The sequence below is a fragment of the Stenella coeruleoalba genome, assembly GCF_951394435.1.
Source record: "Stenella coeruleoalba genome assembly, chromosome: 16".
In the NCBI taxonomy this organism is placed as follows: domain Eukaryota; kingdom Metazoa; phylum Chordata; class Mammalia; order Artiodactyla; family Delphinidae; genus Stenella; species Stenella coeruleoalba.
Window position 1 is genome coordinate 76597129 of NC_137162.1, and position 23836 is coordinate 76620964.

Here is a 23836-nt window from a genome sequence, read left to right on the forward strand (position 1 = left end):
TTACAAAAGGTTTTACTTTCAATGAGATCCAGGGTATTGATTTTGTTTTCTTTTATGGATCGCATTTTGGGCATCATATCTAAGAACTCTATGTCTAACCCAAAGAGACTTTTAACTGAGAACAACAGACCATTTAAAAAATCTATTCAATGCTATCAACCACACCAAGTTCTCTGAGTAAGAACTCTTTGGTCTTTATATTATCTTTATTAAAACCATTTTATTTGACTTAACACCGTTCAACTCACCCATTTAAAATGGTTTTAAAGTCTGCAGAGGGTGGGGAGAGAGCAGCGTGAGCTGTGGAGCTTGTGCAGAGGTTAGCAGAGAGGAACAGAGTATGGGAAGTGGAAAAGGACGAGCTGGAGGTGGGCTCTCCATCTGATTCCTGTGCTTCCGACAGTAACCTGCATATGCCTTCAGCACATATTTGCTACAAGATTAAGTGGCAATAATTGGTTCGTGCTGCAATTTAGCACTTCAAGTATATGACCACCGACAAGAAGAGGAAACAGACTGGCACAAAGCCACAGAGAGAACAGGAGGCACCCTGTCCATGATAACCATCTGGTATACAAAAGCCTGGCTAGAGACTGAGCTTTATTGCTTATTCGTGGGTTCATTCATTCAAGAAATATTTACTGAGCTCTGTGTAAAGTTCAAAAGATGGTGAATAAAATCAAAATCAGATGCCTGCCCTCAAGAAACTTAGGTCTGGTGGAGTAGAGAGGCCATCCTGTGATTATACATAGCTGGGCAGTTTCTATGCTGAGAGATACAAACAGGCTGAGTGCCTATGAAAGGGGGCTTTATTGAATCAAGGAGCTCAGCAAATGTTTCCCGAAGAAGTGACCCGAGATGTAAAGGATGAGAACAGGGCATGGAGGGGAGCATTCCAGGAAGTGGACGTAAAGAAGGGGAAAGGAACGTGCAAACAGGTGTGCAAAACAAAGTCTAGTGTAATGGCAAGCAAGGAAAAAGAAGAGCAGCCTCCTACGTGATGATGGTGGTGAGAAGGGAAGCAAGACCTTGCAGGACCACTGGGCAAATTAAGGTACTGCCTTTATCTTAAGAGCAATGGGAAGCCATTAAAAGAATTCAAATAGGGAGAAATGACACTAAATATTTGAAAAAGATCAGAGTACAGAATGGGTAAGAGAAGAGCTAGCTTAATATTTCAACTGGATCTGTCGGGACAGTTTTATAGTTTCAGGTGGGGAATAATGGTAGCTTAGGCTAAAGACATGGAAGCAACCTAAATGTCCCTCAATAGATGAATGGATAAAGAAGATGTGGTACATATACACAATGTAATATTACTCAGCCATAAAAAAGAATGAAATAATGCCATTTGCAGCAACATGGATGGACCTAGAGATGATCATACTAAGTGAAGTAAGCCAGACAGAGGAAGACACATATCATAGCATTTGACTTATATGTGAAGTCTAAAAAAAAAAGAAAGAAAGACACAAATGAACTTATTTACAGAACAGAAACAGACCCACAGTCATACAAAACAAACTTATGGTTACCAAAGGGGAAAGGGAGGGGAGGGATAAATTAGGAGGTTGGGATTTATACATGTTACTATATATAAAATAGATAACCAACAAGGACCTACTGTACAGCCCAGGGAACTATATTCAGTATCCTGTAATAAACTATAATGGGAAAGAATCTGAAAAAGAACATACATACACATACATATATATATGCATAACTGAATCACTGTGCTGTACACCTGAAACTAACACAACATTGTAAATCAACTATACTTCAACTTAAAAAAATGGTAGCTTAGGCTAGGGTGGTACAGTGCTGTTCGGGAAGAGGGTGTCAGAATTTCTGCAGTGCTGTACAGCACACGGATGATCATTCAAATCGGAAGTAAGCTGTCTTTTTCAACAATTTAGGTGATAAAAAAAAATCACAGAAAGAGCAACAAAAATTCATATTCACACGAAATCACCCAACATCCAAATAAGGAATATTCTGAAATAATCGTTTGCTTATTCGTCATTTGGCACTCCTGAGATTTTAAATGAGTAAAGTTGCTAATCTCACCCACAGTATATATATATTTTTTAAAAAAACTGAACTTTATAGAGTGCTTCTTCTGTTAGGCATTACGGTGCTAGAGGCTTTATCAGTATTGTATCATTTAGTCCCCACTACAATTCCATAAAGTACATACCCTATGATCCCCATTTTAAACTGATGCTAAAAAATCTAAGGTTCAGAGAACCTAAGATTCCCTTTGTAGGAGCAAGTCCTTAAATCTAGACCATCCAACCATCTAGGCTCTGTGTTCTTACCCACTCTGCTCTAGTGCCTATCAACTAACCAAGTGAATAAAGGAAATACATAAAGTACTGTACTTTCTTTAACTACTGGAATTGGGCATAGTGTGAATTTTGGAGAAACAGGAGCTCTTTTCCCCCTAATTTAAATTTTAAAGGAACAAGTGAAATTAGTTCATCATAAAACCATATAAATATTAACAAATATGAAAAGGGTTATTAGCATTCGCCACAGGCAACAGCACCATGATACGTGCGGTCTGATGATTAATCAAACCAGCCACCAGTAGCTGTTAGGAATGAGATTAGGTTACGCGTAGCAGTCAAAGGCTCGACATACCAGGGAGACTGGTATGGAGATCTCTACACTCCAGGCTTCCCAGGATTTGCCTAGCTAGCTTAGCTGTCAATTGCTAAAATGATAGGGAATGTACTGCAAATTTAACTAAAATATCTTAGGCCATGAACTTTCAGTAAAAACATTTTGTTGTAAAAGATGGGCAAATGATGGGCTGCCGTGAATTAGCAAGCTAAATATACAAGCTTCACATCAAGACCACAAAGGAAGACAGGAGACCCTGAACAGGCGGTCACAGTGATGTGCTCTGCATTCCTCATTACAGGCAAGCTTGGTCATTTTTTACCTGTAGTCGTTTCTCAATTCACTCGATTTGTATATATTCCTTTTCCTTTTAAGTTACTAGTAGAACCTAAACTCATTCTAGGCCCAATTTGTTAATTTTCATAAAGAAAATCACTACCAGATCTTTGACGATATATACCTGGACCCAAATCCTAGAATTTGAAACAGTGTCTAAGTTTTATGTTCTGGGTCTTTGGTAAAATAACTTCAATAGAACTAGCTCTTTGCACTTAACAAAACTGAAACCAAACAGAAAAAGGACAAAAGTATTGGTTTATTCCTAATATAAGCAGGTTTTGAGATAAGTGACCTACTGGAACAAATCCAGTTCTTCGAGGCCATCAAGGATGGAAAAGTGCAAAACTATATACTTAATAAGGTACTTCCTAAGTACTTGCTGATTTGACAGTTGTCTGACCATTACTGAGTTAATGAAAGGACCCTATTTTCTGATCATGCATCACCAAGTCTTACAGTGAAAAACTGTTCTAGACTAGAAGCTAGAGAAGCTGGATCCAGTCCCAGCACAGCTACTAACTAGCTGTCAGGGCACTTGACAGCTCTATGAGAATCCCCGGCTGTGACATCACTGGTAAACCTGAAATAATAACACTCACAGCCCAGTGTGCTGCTAGGAAGATTAACCCAATACCTGTAAGTGAGAGTGTATGTGAAAAGGCAAAGCTCTAAATAAACAAACATACTAATTAGTATAAAGTATCATATGGTATTACCACTAACACTAATAATAAATGCCATTATCCAAAGCTCAATGCAATACCTTAAATTGGTATAAAAATTTCTAAACACTTGTTCAAACCTTCATTTACCTAGTCACACACCGGTAACAACTGATGACTGACATTCTGAGGAGCACTGCATCCAATGCCAAAATCCTTGTATTCCGAGATACCCATAAACATCTGTAGAATACTCTTTGGGAGATAGTTACATAGAGCACAAAGACATAAAGTTAATATGCTCAAAGTCTGTTCCAAACAAATACTGATCCAATCTACCAATGCATTATGGAAATTTCTAACCGGAATTAAAATGAATGAAAGCATAATATCAACACTCGGTTTCTTTCGTGTAATACAGATAGGAAGATAGGAAATGTAAGACACTCACTTCAGGGTCTCAAGCGACATCTGTAAGTTGTAATTGCGTTCCTGTTCAGGCAGCTTGCAGAACTCCACCAGACACGGGTGCTGTCTCTTATTGTCATCTCTAACCTGAAACAGAACAGGATATCAACATATAATAGTTTCTAAGGTCAGATACTAGCAATGGCAATCTAATTGCATGGAGGAAAGCGAAGGGGGAAGCAAGAAGGGAAACCCAGACCATCACCCCAGCTAAGCTGCCTCTGTCATCTCCCAGGCACGGCTAATATTGGAGGTCAGTGGTCAAGCCTGGCATTGTCTGGGCTTCCTGATGTCTTCCATTTGGCACCGTTCCTGGCCCCAGTGTCCATGCCTGCTCTACCCTGAATCCCCCATGCCCACTCTCCCAGCAACTTCCAGCATTTGCTTCAATCTTACTTCCTCAACGAGGCTCATTCTGTCCGCCTTCCTAATATGCCAATCTGCCCACCCACCCTACTTTTTTTTTCCCGTAACAGTTACCACCTGCGAACAGACTAGGTCTTTATTTATTGCATTACTGTCTATCTCCCTGCAACTAGAATGTATGACCAAAGGAACAGGAATTTGACCTCTTTTGCTTTTTGACAATGTGTTCCCAACACCTAGAACATGCCAGGTACATGGCAGGCACGGAACAAATATTTTGTAAACTGAAATGAATTCTACGTAAGAAGGTGTAGTAATCACTTAGTTTTGATGTGCAGGAAGTTTTACGTGTTTAGAGCCAAACAGATTAGAGACATCAATGAACATCATGACTGATTGATACAAACTCTTGGAGGTGGTTCCAGCTGTTCATTTCATCCCATGTAAGCTACTTCTGCTCTCACAAATCACTCCAGTGCTTTACCGAAGTCAGTTAACATCCCACAGCCATTTTTCATATTAATCCTTGAAAGCGTGGATTAGCAATCAGAATAAACTAAATTCAAGATTTTAGGGATGAATTAATGAGAAAGATGTTCTGTACCCTTGCATTAGTAATTAGGTTTTTATCTTCTTAGAGACCTAATTACACAGGCATTACTGCCATGGTGACACCACGATCACAGCCATATGCTGCCAGGGAACAAATTACTCCACGGTAATAATTACCAGGCTTTATAAATGCCACATAAAATGTAGGTAAACACGAGTAAGAATTTTTTTTTAAGTTTTCAGGAGTCGCCAAGTTAAAAACAAGATAGTTATTCCTTTCTTTCCAGTGATCATTGCAAATGAACAGGACTTACACAAAAGCATATAGTTTATTTACTTATTCAAGTGTGTAACTTTGGAAATGAAATCTAGAGTTACAAAATGTAACACTAAATTCTAAACATAAAGGTAAAAATGAACATGCCCAATTCCGGAGATAATTTAATCTGTGTTCGTGTAATTTCCACCTCCCCTCTATTCTCTACGCCAGAGAGTAACTGACCCCATCATCCTCTCGGGTGTCCAAGCTAAAACCAGAAATCTACCCAGATTTCCTTCCCTCTCTTATCCACATCCCATAGTGGAACTTCAAAACATCTGCAGTCATGTCTCTCTGGCCCCACTGCCGGCACACAGTTGGGAAACTCACAACCTCTCACCTGGGCCACCTGAGTCCTCTCCCTGACCCCTTTTCCTGCCTCCAGGCTCACTGCTCTTCCACAAAAACAGCAGAGCAAATATTTACCACCTCCTGGAAGCCCTCCCTGATTTCACCAGAAAAGCTGTAAATATTCCTCCCTCACAGTTAGTATCTCCATTACAGTACTTAGCTTGTAATTGTTTGTGTACCTATCACTCAGCTAAACCAGAAGCTCTTAAAAAAGGCAAACTGACTAAAACAAGGTCTTTTCAATTTGGTGACCCCAGTACCAAGCACATGAGGCGAATACTAGGCAAAAGGGACACACAAATGCCTGAATGGACAGGCCTGATGTTATTCCGTAAAATAGAGCTCTTACATGATGCTCCTGTGAAACACATCGCAAAGACATTTAAAGAAACTAAGTTCTTTCCAAAAAGTAAAAACAAACAAAAAACCCCAACTTATTCAACAGTTCAAACTGCTCTAAAGTGAAACACAGTTGAACACTTCATTTAAAATGTCAAAGAATTTATGGAATTAGTCTCAATAACAGGGATGTACCTAAGTCTAGACTAACAGACATCATAAAGTCAGGGATGGTGGCCACTTATCTGAAAGGAGTTTTAGGAAAGCCCTTGTCAAAGAAGCAGGACACAAGGTCAATTATTACACGGTAGAACAATGTGAAATCTCCTCACGTGTCAGTTTGAGACTCTCCCAAATTGCTGACCCTCTGACATGATACCTGGAGCTGTGCCTGCCCAGAAGGAGCCCTAAGAAAACAACCGTTTCGTGCTACCAGCAAGTATTTGAGTGTGTTCCTTGTCCCAGGAAAGGTGCCAGGTGCCAGCACTACAGCAACAGACTAAGTGCTTCATCTCCACCCTGGAGGCCCAAAAAACATAAAGCCCAAGGTTGCTTTAACCAGCCAGGACCAGGTGAAGGATAACTGGCCACAACCAGGATGGCTCAGAGGCACCGTATTCTCTTTCAGTCTCATCTACAGACTGGCAGCATTAGAAGGTATGGTATTGAAATGAACTGGATTCAACTGCAAAAACAGATAATAACGAGACCTTATATTTCCTCTTTTTTTAAAAGAAACATAAGTAAGTTCACTGTAGAACGTAATCATTTAGGCAACCTTTAGAAGCTTGCGATAGAAATCATCTTTCTTGAGCATAAGCCTGTTAAACAGTTCCTGTTACTGTACGGGTTTTTTTTTTTTTTTGGAGGGGAGTTGTTATGAGATGTTTTTAAATGCTAGCCTGTAATTATCTTTCTCCAAATTTTGTCCATAACTCAAATCTCTGCCTCATCTTGAACCCTGTGGTAAATTCTGTCAGTAACTCTTCTGGCAATTGGCTAGGTACACCTTCATGATATCTCTCCTTTTACTGACTTTAACTGACGGTAAATATCTTATCTAGCATTTACTCATTTCCTCTATTTTTAAAAGTCCATGACTATAGCACAAAACTATACACTTAACAAGGTAACTTTGTAAGTGCTTGCTGATTTGACAACTGTCTAACCATTACTCAGTTAATGAAAGGATCCCATTTTCTGATCATGCATCAGTAAGTCTTAATAGTGAAAAACAATTCTGAACTAGAAGCTAGAGAACATACATCCTAGTCTTAGCACAGCTACTAACTAGCTGTCAGGGCATTTGACAGCTCTATGAGAATCCCCAGCTGTGACATCACTGGTCAAACTGAAATAATAACACACAGCCCAGTGTGCTGTTAGGAAAATTAACCTATTACTTGTAATCGGGAGTATATGTAAAAAGGCAAAGCTCTAAATAAACAAACATACTAATTAGTATAAAGTATCATATGGTATTATCACTAATACTAATACTAAATGTCATTATTCAAAGCTCAATGTAATAAGTATGACTGGCTGAATACACTCATTTCTATATTCAGTCAAATATAAGAAAGTGTGACAACCTTTGGGATACTTAGGCTATTAATATCATAAAAATGAAAGTGTTGCCACAGTCCTGTTAAAAAACGATATATGCTACACTGGGATTACACGGGAAGTTGTTTTGGTTTTATTTCATCTAAATTTTATTGATAAACTGTAAACTAAGTTCTCTGAAAAATAATCATTTGGAAACGCATGCAGTCATTATTTCTCAGCCTCTCTTCCACTTACGAAACCAACTTGAATCTTTGCCAAGAGGACTTACACTGCTACGTACAATGGGGACTAAAAGAAGTGAAACATCGGAGGAGGAGAGTAAACTGACTTCTTTCCATTTTCAGTTTTCACTTTCAATTTCAGTTTTTTTCCTGAGTTCCTTAGAAATCAATGCTTATTGTCAGTATATGTTAACCTTGATTTAAAAATGTAACTTTCAGCCTGAAGACTGATAACTTTTCAACTGTCTAGGCAACTAAGCCTTCCTTCAATGAACCCACCACTGATGTCATTCCCTCTCATAAAGAAATAATGCCCCAAAACTAAAGTGTAGGGGGAAAAAAATCAATCGTCAAAAAATCAATCAAAAGAAATAATGCCCCAAAACTAAAGTGTAGGGGAAAAAAAATCAATCATCAAAAAAAATCAATCAATCATGTCACCACGTAGCAGGATGAGTGAGAAGAAGTTATGTTTTCAGAAAGATGTATTAACAGAATCTAAAAATAATTTACAAAATTATGTACCGGACCATACTGCCAGCCAAGTTCAATTTTATTCATAACCCAGAGTTCATGGATATTCTCTGCCAGCTTTTCTCTTATCCTCTCCAGGTGGGGAGGCAACACAATCTAAAATTGAAAAGAAGAAAAAGAAAACACATCAGAAAGAAATGCAAGAAAATGCAGTGTTAATCGTCCTCACTGTGAGTTGAACCAAATAAAAGTCTCATCAACCATTAAAATATAATCATATAACAAGGTTCCAAACCATCTAATCTAAATTTGTAAAACTAGGTATCTAAGCAATTAATAGGTAAATTTGGGGAAATTATGAATGAAAGTTAGAAAGAAAGAAAGAAAACAGAGTATTGCTGAGGACAGCCATCATTAAGAAAAAAGTCCTAATGGATTTGGTATAACCACCAGAATATGCATTATTTAAAAAGAGAAATCATCCCAGAGTTCTTAAACCAACCTGGCCAGCACCCACCGGCTAGAATGAAGGCAATTCAGTGTCCAAAAGATAATCCGCTCACTCTCGGCGTCTAGAAATATCTGCTGGCAGTGATTTATGTTTTCCCTAACTCTGTTACTTTTAGTGGTTTCCAAATGTAAGCCTCAGGTGAAAAAATGTGAACCTGTTCCCATTATAAAGGGGAAGTTTAACGGCCTCTTCATAACACAAAATGGTTTTCCAGGTGATGGGTTGGCTGTGCACACCTGGCGAGGTACTGGTATGTGCCCCACAAGCAGTCCCTCAACACAGAGAGCAACTGCCCACCATGCCCATGGATGCGGCAGAATTTCCACAGGGGGCAGGCCATCCCTGTCTCCTTCCCTCCAAACAGTAGAGGTTATCCAGGGCTCAGGAAATCCTAAATGTGCTAGCGACAGCACAGAATCCCACTGTCCATGCCAGTCCATTTCCATCCTCCAATCGTGCTTCCCGCTCAACTCTGGTAGCGCCATACACACCCTGGCACGTTCCAGCGACGGCAACACAAACTGAATTTGAGCCACGAACAAAGCTTGTTTGTTTATGTTACTGCATCATATACAAAGCCAGCAGGGAGAGACAAGAAATATGGTTCGAGGAACCAAACAATGGAAGCTTCTGAGGCCTGCTATTAATTCTATTTCAGACTTCAGACATTTCTCTCATCTTCAAAAGCTCATGAACAAACTATGAATATCTAACCAACCGGAATGAAGTTACTTCACCATTAAAATAGAGCAATACTTAATTCATTGTCAATGTCAGGATACTTTCAAGTCTATGAAAGAGAAAAGCAAGAGTAACTGCTAACATTGCTTGGGTGCTAACATTGCTTGGGTGCTATTCGCAAAGTACTGTGCCAATGTGTTATTTATTAACTATATCAAACATACTCTGAACATCCCAATGAATGTGATGAGTAATTTTCTCAAGTCCCAGAGCATACATTCGATCCCAGGCATTTTGATCATAATCCTAGAGCTCATGATCTCAATCTCTACCCAAGATAAAAGTCAGTTAAATCACTTCAAAATACCAAGTGTATCTAGATGGGGGAAGAAATTGAAAACCTCACCACTACCCTGGGTAAGTAAACACCACTCTAAAATCAGTATGCATTACCTCAGGTTGTGGCCCATTAGTACATTATACTATAATACTATAATACTATACTATACTATATATAGTATATAGTATAATACTATATTATACTATTATATACTATAATACTATAATAGTACATTATAGTCAATTTACTGGCTTGAAACCGCCCTTAAAAAACAAAATAGAATAGACTAGGCAAATGGCTAAGGGGACATAGTAAGGGTAAGCATTAGTTCATGAAACCAATTATACATATAAATTGTATTACTGTAAAATGCATTTGTATGGGTTGCAGGCAAAAGTTTGAAAGCCACTACATATGGGAATGACTGCAACTCAAACGTTGCCATCACAGCTGAAGATCTGGGTACCTGGCTGGTATCCACGGGGATCGGTGTGAAGGCGGCTTGTGTCAGGGAAACTGTGGGACCCAGGAGGTCCCGTGTATATGTCCTTTCTTGCTTGTACTCTCGGCTGTGTTCCACTTTCAACTTTTCTTTTGGCAGAACAGCTTCATAACAAGGAGCATACCCGGGCGGAGGAAGGAACTTAAATTCTCCATGTCTCCCCCCAAGCAGAAAGCGTACCCTGAAAAGGATGCATGTCAGGGTCGGTTATATCTCTGGCATACAGAAAAGTTTCCTAATCAACAGGATAGAGGAATAAATTATGAGTACAAACTTAGCTTTGTCAGAAGCCACATTTCTTTTCTAAGTACCACCATAATGTCAGTACATTAGAGATTAAGAGCCTCTAATCATAAAAGTAAAACCTGATTAAATTACGTTAATGGCTCAGCAAAAACTTATCACTCTCTGGAGAAATAATAAAAGCGTATGCACTCTATTCCTATGTGAATGAAATACCTGTTCATAGTATTTGGTCACTTAATGTCTCAAGGTGCCCAAATAATCAACAGAGAAAGAACAGACTTTCTAAATATCTGTATACTTAAAATTGCAGGGCTGGATGAGATCTGATAAAAAGAAAAAATAGTCACAGTCCGATTTCCCCGTGAAATTCCTTAAAGGGGACTCAAATGATACTTCTACATACTAAATTATCACTTTAATTTCTCTTCCATCTGGTAGCAGCAAAAAAGCAAAGGGTTAGAGGAAACTACCTTGACCCAGCTGACCATACGCAGATAATTTACAAGTATAGCAGGTAGAGGGTGACATGGAAAGGAGTCATCTTGACCTGATCAACCAAAAAACATGTGGTTTCTGTAGAAATGAGGGGGTTTGGAGTAGGGTGGAAGAATGTAATGAAAAGAAAAATTAATGAAAATAAATATGAGAAAATAAATGGTATTTTTAATGCAACATTGTTTATTTACCCTTATTAAATAGAAGAGTGAACTTAAATGGACTTGAAATATTTCAGGAACACTGGATAGAAGGATAGTCGGCAGAAGGCATATCTAAATGGTTGGATATATGAACAAAGGATTCAGCCTCCTGAGATTCTCCTCTTAGGTGAATCTTACCTTCACCCTTCAAGGAAAGGGCAAAATGCCCTGTGGACGTCTAGACGCCCAGGAGTGAGAGACAGAAGGTTAGCAAAGCAAGTGTGACGGCAGTGCAGAGTCTTCCATGAAAGAATGAGAAGTGAGAAGGCAAACAGACCAAAAAACATAGAAATACTAACTTGATTCCTGCAGAGAAACTGACAACTGGAAAGAAGAGGCCATCAATGTTGAAATTCTCAAACATGCCTTGAACAGGTTGTCCGTTAATTCGGAAGGAGATGCTTGGGGCACTTAGATCTAAACAGCAACTGATGACATCATCAGTTCTCAACAGATGCTGGTTTGGTGAGCTGACAGTACGGGCAATACAACCTATGGGGAAACACATTAAGGAGGGTAATGCATCTTTATCTCAGAGAATCATCTTCAGAACCTGAGTCAAAGATCTGAATAGGCAGTGACAATCACCAAAAGGTACTGGACGAGACTAAATCTTGAATGCATATTAATGTTATATGTCAAATCCTTTACCAAAAAAATTTGTTGCTTTTCTCAGGAGCCATGCTGCTATCTTTATTGTAAAATGGTCCTTCTGACATGCAGAAATTTTTGCATGCAGATGGATGGTATTTGATGCTGATATCATCTTACAGCTGATAATATAATGATGTCAGGAAAAATCTCTAGGGAAAGGCTTGAAGTCAAATTGCTACTTTATCACCTACTACTTGTATGACCATCAGCACATGACTTAAGCTCTATAAACCTTGATTTCTTGTAAACCAAATTCCATCACCTTGTAGAGTTGTTATGATGATTAAATTAATGGTTTATAAGAACAGTCTCAGACACAGCAGGTATTTATTTCAGGCCCCTTCTCAAAGATTAAACCCATTTTGTTTTATAACATAAAAATATAAAGGGATAATGAAAGCAGAAAATGTGCTCATTTGTGCATTGTTTATTGAGAGACAATACGTGTCAACTGGTTTGTTGTTCTATAACTTATTTCACACAAGGTCTTGGTTCACTTCTTAAGTAGGACACAGGATACAAGTTGAGGCATGAAAATGATATTTGATAAATGTCATTTCTTGCCGTAGCCAGCCTATAACCTATGCCCATTCTTGACTGTGTCATAACTCCTTGGCCGATTAGTCCCATGGGCACAATGGAACACAGGAAGGTAAGGTCCTCCCAGACACACATGCTCACAAATGCAAACATACAAAATTTCTCCATTTGAGCAAAGACAAAAATAGATTTGATGATGCAACATTTGCATTTTTTAGAACACCTTTTCAAAATTTCTAGCATGCCAAGATTTCTACCAACAGCATATCTGAAATGCCAGTAGTAGAGCATATCTACATTTTAAACTGTGTACTTTTTAAAAATTTTACCAATATTCAAATCTGCAAGCAATACATTCGTTATCAGGTGGTCCCTCTAGAATTCCCTGGATATAATAAAGGCAGCTTGTTAAATAAAATCATACAAAAGCAACAGAACTCACAGATAAAGGTCTATATCCCTGTTTGTATTCAAGATCTGTAGCTGATAATGTTATTAAACATATTTACTATAATCCAAATATATTGCTCAATCTGAGGGATACTATAACGCTAATACTAATGACCATGGTTAACTGTTTTGCAATGCCTGAAAGAAACAGGTAAGAGAGATAAGGTCACTAGCGACCAGCCTAAGTCCACAGTTTCAATGGCACTCACACTGCTGAATCCACTAGGAAGCATTTTAAGGTTGCATTTACATAAACTCAGATCAAATCCATATGAGAACTATATTCCTGTTCACTGCATTAGCCAGAAAAGAAGATAGCAGTGGTCTGATTCATAGGTCCTGTAGAAGAATCCTTACCCATCTTTCACATACTGTTCTATGACATTCCTCCATACTTTTATACTTAAATTCTCCAAAAGCACCAAGTTTTTTCACACTTTGGGTCCTTACAAACACAGGATGTGGATGCCCCAATCGAGGGGTCCCCAACCCCCGGGCCGGCATCGGGCCGCACAGCAGGAGGTAAGCAGTGCGCAAGCCAGTGAAGCTTCATCTGCCGCTCCCCATAGCTTCCCATCGCTCCCATTACCGCCTGAACCATCTCCCACCCCCCAGCCCCGTCTGCGGAAAAACTGTATTCCACGAAACTGGTCCCTGGTGCCAAAAAGGCTGGGGACTGCTGCCCCAATCCAATTCTCATTCGCACAAGGGGAACACAGCAATGCTATGCAAAGTTTAAGTTGGGAAGAAGAAATGAAGACAGAGCTCAAAACTTTTGCTGATAAGGCAAATTCTGGTTACAAGGAATATCTCCACCCTCCGATCACAAAAAGTTAAGTGTTCTCTCTCAGAAATCACAGATAGTTGATACTTTAAATCCTACTTCAACTCTTAAAAAGAAAAGGAATAGGAGAGTGAACCCAAGAAGATTATGTGAATTACAGTGGATTTAACCACATAACTCAGTCAGAAGCCAATTAGTTTAGATTTATCTTTGTTGATCCTGAATCTAAAATTAGCAATAGATCCCAGGGCTTGAGAGAACATAGCTTTCAACTACAGGCATGGTAGAGTGCGTATTTTCTTGCCATTTGAAAAAACAGTCAAATATTTTCTCCTGATACAAAGTTTCAAGATGAATTTCTCTTGAAATTCCACAAGTAACCTCTTTTCTGTAATACCTGCATAGATTCACTCAATATTTTTGTTGCTCTTATCACTCTGTTTTAAAGATACTTTGCCATGAAAGGCATATTGCATACACTTTCAACTCCAGGAGCTCTGGGTTCTTCCTCTGTGTTGACAGAAAAAGCTTCAAACTAAATGCAAACATGAAAATGGTGAAGTGGCGTTATATGGCTAAAATAATGAGATGCAATTCAGCATTTTTTTTTTTTACCAGTGTAATGTTTTGTTTCGTTTTTCCCCTAATCTCTGTGTAATGGGAAAACAAGTGAACACGCTTCATTCATTCACCTGAGGACCCATGTTGTGTGGAGTGATACTCAAAGGTAGAGAGAGGGGATAATATCTGAAGATAATAGTTATATTATATATTATGTTTTATCAAACAGACATTAACCCTATTTCATCTTTGTCAGGTCTTCTGAAGGCAGGGCTGTTTGCCTTTGTTTGGTGGGTAGAAAAATTCTGGAACAAACATTGTGACTCTCTTCTGACCAGCACCGTACACCTGTGTATAAGACACACCACACTACAGCCTGGGTCCCAACCAGTGCCCCACAGGTTAGATGAAATACCCAACATACAGCTTCATCTCCTCCAGGCTACTGAGCTATCGGCACCAAATAAAGGAAAAATTTAGTAAGTATTATTGTTCGATACAACCAGATGGAGTGCTTTTCTTTATAAATTCCTTACCATAAACTCTTAGGTTTAATTAAATTTAATTTAAAATGTTCTTTTCATAATTTATGAAGCCTATAAAGCATTAATAAATGAATACCACTTGATTTGCCCATGAGAGGCAAAGTGCGGCTTTCTGTAATGTAAGGAGCCTCTCTCTATTTTCTGTACGTTAAATGTGCTATAAAATATATCAGGTTCATTCTAAATGCCGCTTTATGAATACAAGCGTATGTCTGCAGAATCCAAATGAATTCCAATATCTACATAATCAAAAAGTAAACTTTTAAATAGAGCCAATCAAAATACATGTTTTAATAAATCTGAAAAAAGAGTACTATTTTTATATATTACTCATGTTTAATATACTTTCAACCATCAAAGCTTAGCGGTGGTAGCTAGTGAAATGAACTATTCATTCATTTTTAAACCATTCCACACTTCTGAAACAAAGCATCATTTTATTATGAGCTGACTCCTCACAATACACTTGACAAATTACCAATTCCTGACATTACATTACCCACCAGAAGACGGAACTTAGTCTACTTATTCCAATTATTTTCCAGGATTTGGTTTTGGTTCTTTTTTATATTGGAAGCTAAAGCTTCACACATACCAATTAAAACAAGTAGGAAACGTTTAAGTTTTTGCACTTGATTCATGAATCAGAAAACCACTTCTGAAGTATACCGTTCAAAGGTAAAGAAGTTTTTTGGAGAGGTACTATAACTGTAAGAGTTTTCTTTTTCCACTAGTGAAATTCTGCTTTTTACTTAACACTCTTATCATTTCAGTGTTACATTTCTGAAATAAATGTACCTGATATGAACAGCACCAATACCAATAGCTTTTAGAAATGTCCAGTGAGGGCAAAAGATTTCCTTCAAAAACACTGTGAAAGAAAATGGATACTACGTACCTGACCAGAGGTGAAGGCCGTCAAATCCATAGGAGAAGAGGTCATCTCCGACACCATTTCCACCCCACTCCTCGCCCCCTCCAGGGTAGGGAGAGTACCCCTCCGTTGAAGCCCAGCCCACTCGCAGGTGAGTGGCTTCGGCGGTCACAAATGGCTCGGTGTGGTCCACCATCAACTCATAGTACCATTTCCGATATTGCGCAGACCCTTCGCTGACACCCAGAAAAATATTGGGTCTCATGCTTTAAAGAGAGAGGAATAGCATGTGAGAAAATCTGAATAAACCTTTCGTTGTCTTAACTTACATCGTGCTATTTTGAATTAGTCCTGCTTCTCAAAGACATATATTACATATTAAATATGTTTCCTTAAGTACAACAAATTATTGAAGCAATCACTGAAGTCTGCAGTGACCGCCAACCTTACAGTTAACATTCAGACACTGATGTTTGCTTCTGGGATAACTTGGCAAGGTCACTTAAGGGTCTATTGTTTTTTCTTAATTGCTCTTCAGCATATTTTATATCATTAATCATATTGAAGGGGAGGCACTCAGGATAGCACAGCAGGCCCTCGGACCTAATGGAGTTACTATTAATCCAGGACATAGAGACACTTTCCTAAGCTAAGCTTTGTATACAGAGTTTGAGGCTGAAGCAAGTCATAGTGTTAGTGAAGGAACCAAGGTGATGAATCATCTTTGTTGTTCTCTATGCTTTGCTGTGAAAAGAATAATTTCTAGTTAGTTGTATTTAATTGCATTTTACGGAAGAACTTTTACCCTAAGTTAATACTAGGGATTAGTGAAAGTCTCAGAAAACACTGCTCATTAACGACAGGTCTATTACATAAAGAACCACAAAGGAAGTCTTAAATCAATCTTTTTTAAAACATCACAACGTAGAAATGTACACTAAACCCTACATTTTTGTTTGAACCAGAGTGAAGTAGCAAGTATTTCCTGGACAGCTGCTAAACACAGTGTACTGAAGTTATCACTATCACATATAACATTTCCTTAATTATAAGCCGTATTTATTACTGTTGTTGTAATTATTATTATTATTTTGTATATGGAAGGCACTATGACATGGTGGTGAAGAGCTCAGTCTCTGGAGTTAGACCTGAGTTCCAATTCCAGTTCCAACATTTTAATCTATAAAAAGTAGATAACAATAACACTTTGTGCAAACACAAGCAGCGTAGAATACTCGTAAAGCACCTGGCATTGTGGCTGGGACAAAGTACCCCATGAATGTCTGATACCTTGGAAGGTACACCTAACTGAAAATGTAGTTTTATTGCTTATTTGTAGAATTTATTATACTTTGGACATTTGAATTCAATGTCTTTATTATACATAGCAGGCACTTCACCATTGGTAGTGAAGGACATAGTGTTTTTAGTTATGTTCTAAGAAGATGTAAAACATAATTGTATATAATTCTATCCCTGTATCATTGTCAGCCTGCTCCTGAGGATGACAATGACAATTCGGCTACATATGAATGTGAATGAGAGCTCTTATACTTTTTTTTGTAATAAATGTGTATTTTGCTTGGGTCATCTATCGTTGTTATCTCATCTGATGGGTAGAAAAAATTCCTACACTCTTCCCTGGGGAAATATGTAAAAGATTCGAATCAAACAAACAGACGTTTTAGCGACAAAGCTAGAACGTGCATTTTTTGTTATGCTACCAATCTGGCGACGCGGGCTCGCTGAACCGACCTGCTGACGTGGTTCACAAGGCGTGTCTGCAGTAACAGGTCTCTTCCTGGCAGAAGATTGTCACAGATGAGATGCTGGTTAGAACGGACTGCTACCCCATGGCAAACACAGAGGGAGCATAAGACGTCCAGAACCTGAAAAGAGAAGCCACCTTCAGACTCTCATTCCCTTCTCAGGTTCAAGTGTCAGCAGCAATTTCCACAAACACACTTCCTCCAGTTACCTCTGACCCAGTCACTTTAAACATTACAGCCATGTGTCCACTTATTTTCCAACTTTCCTTCATACACAAATTGAGAACTGCTCCATCCTCCCATTGAGGCTATGCATAAGCACTAAGCAATATTACCTGATTGGAATGAAAAGGTGAAAAACACTCACGAAAAATCTGACACACCTTTTAAAAATTATCTTTTAAAAAAATAGTCTTAAAGTTATTCCGGAATTTATTTCTGGCAATAAAATGGTTCACTTACCTTGTGATTTCTTCCATGCTTGTCTAAAAGTGAGATAATGGATTTAATATGGCCTTCTTTAATAATATTTAGAGCTTCTGGACTTTCTACTAACACACAGTGTAAAACTTCAAGAATACCTAAAGAGAAAACAAAGAAAGGGAGGAAATATGATTAACCAATCTACAATGATCAGTGGCTTTCCTCTTCTCTATGTGTTTATTCAGGTGTTGACTGAACACAATATAATTATTATGTGCTCAATGCATTTGGGCATCATGCATAATATCACAGGGCACCTGTGATAGGGGACAGGTGGTGTCTGGAACACAGGGCTGATAACCAAAGATGATGTCGAGTGAGGACAAGGCAAAGATACAGTGTTCAGCTGAGTAAGCAGGTAATTCTGCCTGCAGAGAAATGAAAGAAAGCAACATTTAAGTGGGGCCACAGAGAACTCATTCATGGCCATTTTGCAGACAGGAAAAGATGGCGGTAAAGTGCTGAATGAAGTCTTGAATGGGGGGCATACCTCATGCACCTGGGGTACAAAGCCAATAGGGGATGGGACAGGTAGGTTAGGGCCAGCTTACACAGCTTCTAGACACTGGAAGCATAACCCTGCAATAATGCATCCTAACCCATGGAGATCATTACATTCTCCTGGAGGTTTATAGCAGAAAATGTTTCTTGGTTTGCACAACAAGAGAAATACACAAGTTAACACAAAAATAAACAGAAATATACAATATACAAAACCTGAAAAAGAAGCGTAATATTTTTAGGTATTAGCTATCAGAGAAGATAAAATGGAATACATCTTTTCTTAAAGTCTAAAACAGAAATTAGAAAATAAGTCTCATTATCAGAATTTTTAGTGTGAACTTGGAAAGCTAAATGGGTACACGTATATTTATTTTTTCAGAGCAAGCCTGCCTTGTCAACAATGAGAATGTAGTTCATTAGTAGCAATTAGACATAACACTTAGAAAGTGTGATCTCTGTCTGAGAGTTACTGTCTGACATCTCTTAGAGTATTGAGAAGGGTCCCAGAGGAACCTTGTAGAAAGGTTTATTCATTTCAAATGGAGATCACTTTCTTGGAAAAGAAATGTAAAGTGCTCAGGTTTACAAATGGTAAGGTATAGAAGTAATTCACTATTACTGTCACAATTGACACTTGATCCAAACCAAGACAAGGGCTGTTGATACTAATTTCTTCACCAATGATTTAATGTTTTGAAATATAAATGCACATTCAATGAAAAAATACCCCAAAAGGTAAGTTAATTTTTGGTGTGGTTCAAAATCTGTTGCTGTATTCCAACAATCCGTGCCTGTTAAAAATCAATGAGAGCAGAAAATAATAATACAACAGGCTGATGGATAAGTTAAAGAAGATTTTTATATAAGGGTATGGAAACTATTTCTGCTATTATTAAAAAGGTAAGCAATAAAATAAACCCCATCATTCCAAGCTATAAGAAATTAAAATAACAGAAAGGGAACAGCATTTTTTTTTTTTTTTGGCTGTACCGTGCGGCATGTGGGATCTTAGTTCCCTGACCAGGGGTGGAACCCACGCTCCCTGCAGTGGAAGAGCAGAGTCTTAACCACTGGACCGCCAGGGAAGTCCTGGGAAAAGCATTTTTAATAGATTAGTCATATGTTATCCTGATGTTTTTGGTTTTTTGTTTTCTCCCTATTACTTATTACTATAGAGCACGTGGCTGCCTATGTTTATAAATAAAGTTGTACTGTGTTTACACGCACGTTTGTTCACATATCTTCTTGGAACTAAAAGTATGACCCTGCAGCAGTGCATTCTAACTAATAGAGCTCATTTCACTTTCCTGGAGGTTTATAGTAGAAAATGTTTCTTAGTCTCCAAAACAAGAGAAATATACAAAATAATACAAATGGTGCTCTCGCATTAAAAAGGCAGAGCTGAGTGGCTGCAACAACAAAGTCCTATAGTCCCACAACCTAAAATATTTACTATCTGGCCTTTTACAGAAAGAGTGCACCAATCTCTGCTATAAAACATAATCATTAAGAAAAAAACAAGTAGAAGATCAAGAAAAATAAATCTTTCATGTAAATAAACATTCACGAAAGCCCACAGCATTCATAAACCTAAATATATCAGAAAAGATTAAAGACTAGATTTTTGGAAATAACAGCACGTATCACAAAATGCAAGAATGGCAATGTGAAAATAAATCTCTGATTTTTCTCATATTCAGCCTATTCTAATGGAAGGGTTTCAGAGTTTTGGGTTTAACATTAAATTTTTTTTTCAGTGGGACCAGGTCAGAGCCAACAAATAAACACCTAGATGAAAAGAACTACTGCCTCTAATGTCGACAATAAAAAGTCAGAGAAAACTATTTTTAATTTTAACGGTTGGAATAAACTGCAAATAAACTGCTTTTACTTTTTATAGCAAGAAATTCCTAAAGGAAAACAATTGGAAACACCAAAAGAGACATTTTAAAAAATAAGAACTAGCTAGACTGCTTTATGTATATATTTAAATCATACTGATATATGCCTCAAACACTTAGGTAAAAAAAAATGAGAGAAACAGTGCTTGATATTAAGTGGCAATAGTTGACTAAAGATGATTTGACATTTAAAATTTAAATTCACTGAGTGAGACCCAGGAATGGCAACAGTGCAGAACACTTATGGTCAGAGTCTCAAAGAAAAATTGTATAACTTGGTAGATCATAACAGAATTACCGGAATGAAAGAATTATGAACATGCTACAAAGTGTAAAATAAAAACCCACCCAAACTAGTAAGACAAAACATTTTGATAAGTTTAATAAACTTATAGAAATGATTCATGAAATTTTAATAACACAGAAATGCATAATGTATAATGTAAACTTTTAAGAGTAAATACAAAATTGGGTATATATTAGGACTGCAACTATGTAAAGTATACTTATTTACATAGTTGCAGTACTAATAAAAACACCAGAAGTTATTATATCAGAATATCAGTGCTAGTTATTGCTCGACTATGAGGGAGACCCTTGAACAACATGGGTTTGAACTGCACAAGTCCACATACACACGGATTTTTTTTTCACTAAATACATACCAGAGTGCTACGTGATCCACAGTTGTTCAATCCGTGGATGTGCAACTGTGGATACAGAGCCAACTGTAAAGATATACATGGATTTTCAACAGCCCAGAGAGTCGGCACCCCCAAACCCTGTGTTGTTCAAGGGTCAACTGCACTTCTATTATACTACTACACATACTCTATGATAAGAGCACACCTAACTCTTAAAGTAAGAAACATTTCTAGGTCCTGGTTCAAGGTAGTGACATTGGAGGATTCTAAACTCAACTCCTCCCAAGAATACATCACATCTACATTTATACATGGAACAATTTCCTCTGAAAGAAACTCAAAACTTTACTGAGTCAATCCTATACATCAGGCAGACACAACAAAAAACCCCACATTGAATCAGGTAGGAGAGGCTGAGACACAATCTCGCTATAAACCCCACTCCCAAGCAGCAACCCACAATCGGCAAGTAACTCACAACCCCGAGCTTCTCCCTGAGTAGCAAAGGGCTTGGAACCCCATATCTGGCACCCCTACTTTAAGACCTGCACCTGAGAGCAAGCGCCCAAAACATCTAGCTTTGAAAGCCAATGGGGCTTGCGTCCACAAGACCCATGAAGCTATAGCAAATTGAGAAAAAGTCCCTAAAGGGGCAGCAGGAACTCACCTACCCCAGGGCCCAGCACAGAGGCAGCCAAAAGTACCCAGTCTTTCTGTAAAAGGCTTATTTGCTTACCTGAAAGCTTTGGCCTGAGGGGCAGGCATCTAATTTAACACAAATCTGGGGACCAACTGAAATTCTCTCCAGAGATGGAGGTTGGCGGGCACCACCTTTGTGCTCCCCAACTGACTTGCTTCAGCTCGTGGGTATGTCCTGGAGGGAGCTTCTGTGCATGACTGGTGCCCCAGTTTTTTACACCTAGTGCCCTGACGCACAGGGACGCCCCTTCATCACCTGGCTGTGATGGCCAGCAGGGCCTGTGCTCGTGTGTTCCACGAAAGCATAACACCCTACCCCGGGCACAGAACAAACAGAGCCAACTGAAACCCACCCCCAATTTTCTGTAAAAAGGCTTATTTGCTGTCTTGGAGCTTTGGCTGGAGGGGAAGGTTTCTGGTCTGGCCCACACATCTCGAGACCCCAGATCATCGGTGTCTCTGAGAAAGGAGCTTGTGTACATGTCTGATGCACCAGCTCTTATGGCTGTGAACCAAAGGACACATCCCTTGACAGCTTGGCTCTGGTGCCAGTGGGGCTTATGTTCAAGGCTTCAATGGGACAGTAGCAAAGGAAAAAACAGTTCTTACCTAGCTATCACCCCAGGATTTGGCACAGAGAGCAGACAGAAATGCCCATCTCCCAGTCTTCCCCTGAATGAGGTATATTTGCATATTTTAAAGGCTGCTGCCTGAGGGTCTGGCTTTCAATCAGCCTGAATCTAGGTTCTGAGATCCTCCTCTTTTAGATGCTGACAGGTCTTGGCATACTCTCTAAAAATAAAGAAACCAACCCATCTATATGCTGCCTACAAGAGACTCACTTCACATGTAAGGACACACACAGACTGAAAGAGAACAGATGGAAAAAGAAATTTCAGACAAACGGAAACCAAAGAAAGCTGGGATAGCTATACCTGTATCAGACAAAATACACTTTAAGACAAAGACTGTAATAAGAGACAAAGAAGGTCATTATATAATGATAAAGGGGTCAATCCAACAAGAGGATATAATATTTATACATATTCATGCACCCAACATAGAAGCAACTGAATATATAAAGCAAATATAAAAAGACCTAAAGGGAGAAACAGATAGTAGTATAATAATAGTAGGAGACTTCAATGGCCCAATTTCATCAATGGATAGATCGTCCAGACAGAAAAGCAGTAAGGAAAATTGCCCTTAAATGACGCACTAGACAAGATGAACTGAACTAACATATACAGAACATTCCAACAAAAAGAAACAGAAAACACATTCTTCTCAAGCACACGTGGAGCATTCTCCAGGATAGATAATATGCTGGGCCACAAAACAAGTCTTAATAAATTTAAGAAGATTAAAATCACATCAAGCATCATTTCTGACCACAATGGTATGAAACTAGAAATTAGTTACAAGAAGAAAACTGGGATAGTCACAAATATGTGGAGATCAAACAACAGGTTACTCAACAACCAGTGGGTCAAAGAGGAAATCAAAAGAAAAAGCAAAAAACAGAGCAGCAAATGAAAATGGAAATACAACATACCAAAACTTATGGGACGCAGCAAAGGCAGTTCTAAGAGAGAATTTCACAGTGATAAATGCCTATAATGAGAAAATTCTCAAATAAACCACTTAACTTTACACTTCAACAAACTAGAAAAAGAAGAAACAAAGCCCAAGTCATTACAAGGAAGAAAATAACAAAGGTCAAAGTGGAAATCAATGAAATAGAGACTAAAAGACAACGGAGAAGGTCAATTTAACTAAAAGCTGGCTTTTGGAAAAGATGAACAAAACAGACAAACCTTTAGCTAGACTCACCAAGAGAAAAAGAGAAGGGACTCAAATAAATAAATGAAAGAGGAGATGTACAACTGATACCACGGAAACAAATTGGGAAATATGTTAAAAAAATGAATTCTTAGAAACATAAAATACACCAAAACTGAATTATGAAGAAACAGAAATTGTGAGTAGACTGATTAATAGTAAGAAGATTGAATTAGTAACCAAACACCTCCCAACAAACACAAGTCCAGGACCAGTTGGTTTCATTGATGAATTCTACTTAACATTTAAAGAAGAATTAATACAATCCTTCTCAATCTCTTCCAACAAACAGAAGAGAAGGGAACACTTCTGAACTCATTTTA

At 38.4% G+C, this 23836-nt stretch overlaps 1 protein-coding gene across 3 annotated transcripts in view; it reads right to left on the reverse strand.

Annotated features, from left to right (window-relative positions):
• The window catches only part of RYR2 (ryanodine receptor 2), a 719519-nt gene that overhangs the window by 307813 nt on the left and 387870 nt on the right, over nt 1-23836 (reverse strand). For all 3 annotated transcript variants that reach the window (XM_079900749.1, XM_079900747.1, XM_079900748.1), the window contains exons 18-24: nt 17903-18021; nt 17427-17560; nt 15696-15937; nt 11563-11755; nt 10284-10500; nt 8337-8441; nt 4078-4181 (exon numbers count right to left, since the gene is read on the reverse strand). In XM_079900749.1, coding sequence (XP_079756875.1) covers nt 4078-4181; nt 8337-8441; nt 10284-10500; nt 11563-11755; nt 15696-15937; nt 17427-17560; nt 17903-18021 — 1114 coding nt within the window. The remainder of the gene's footprint in view (nt 1-4077; nt 4182-8336; nt 8442-10283; nt 10501-11562; nt 11756-15695; nt 15938-17426; nt 17561-17902; nt 18022-23836) is intronic.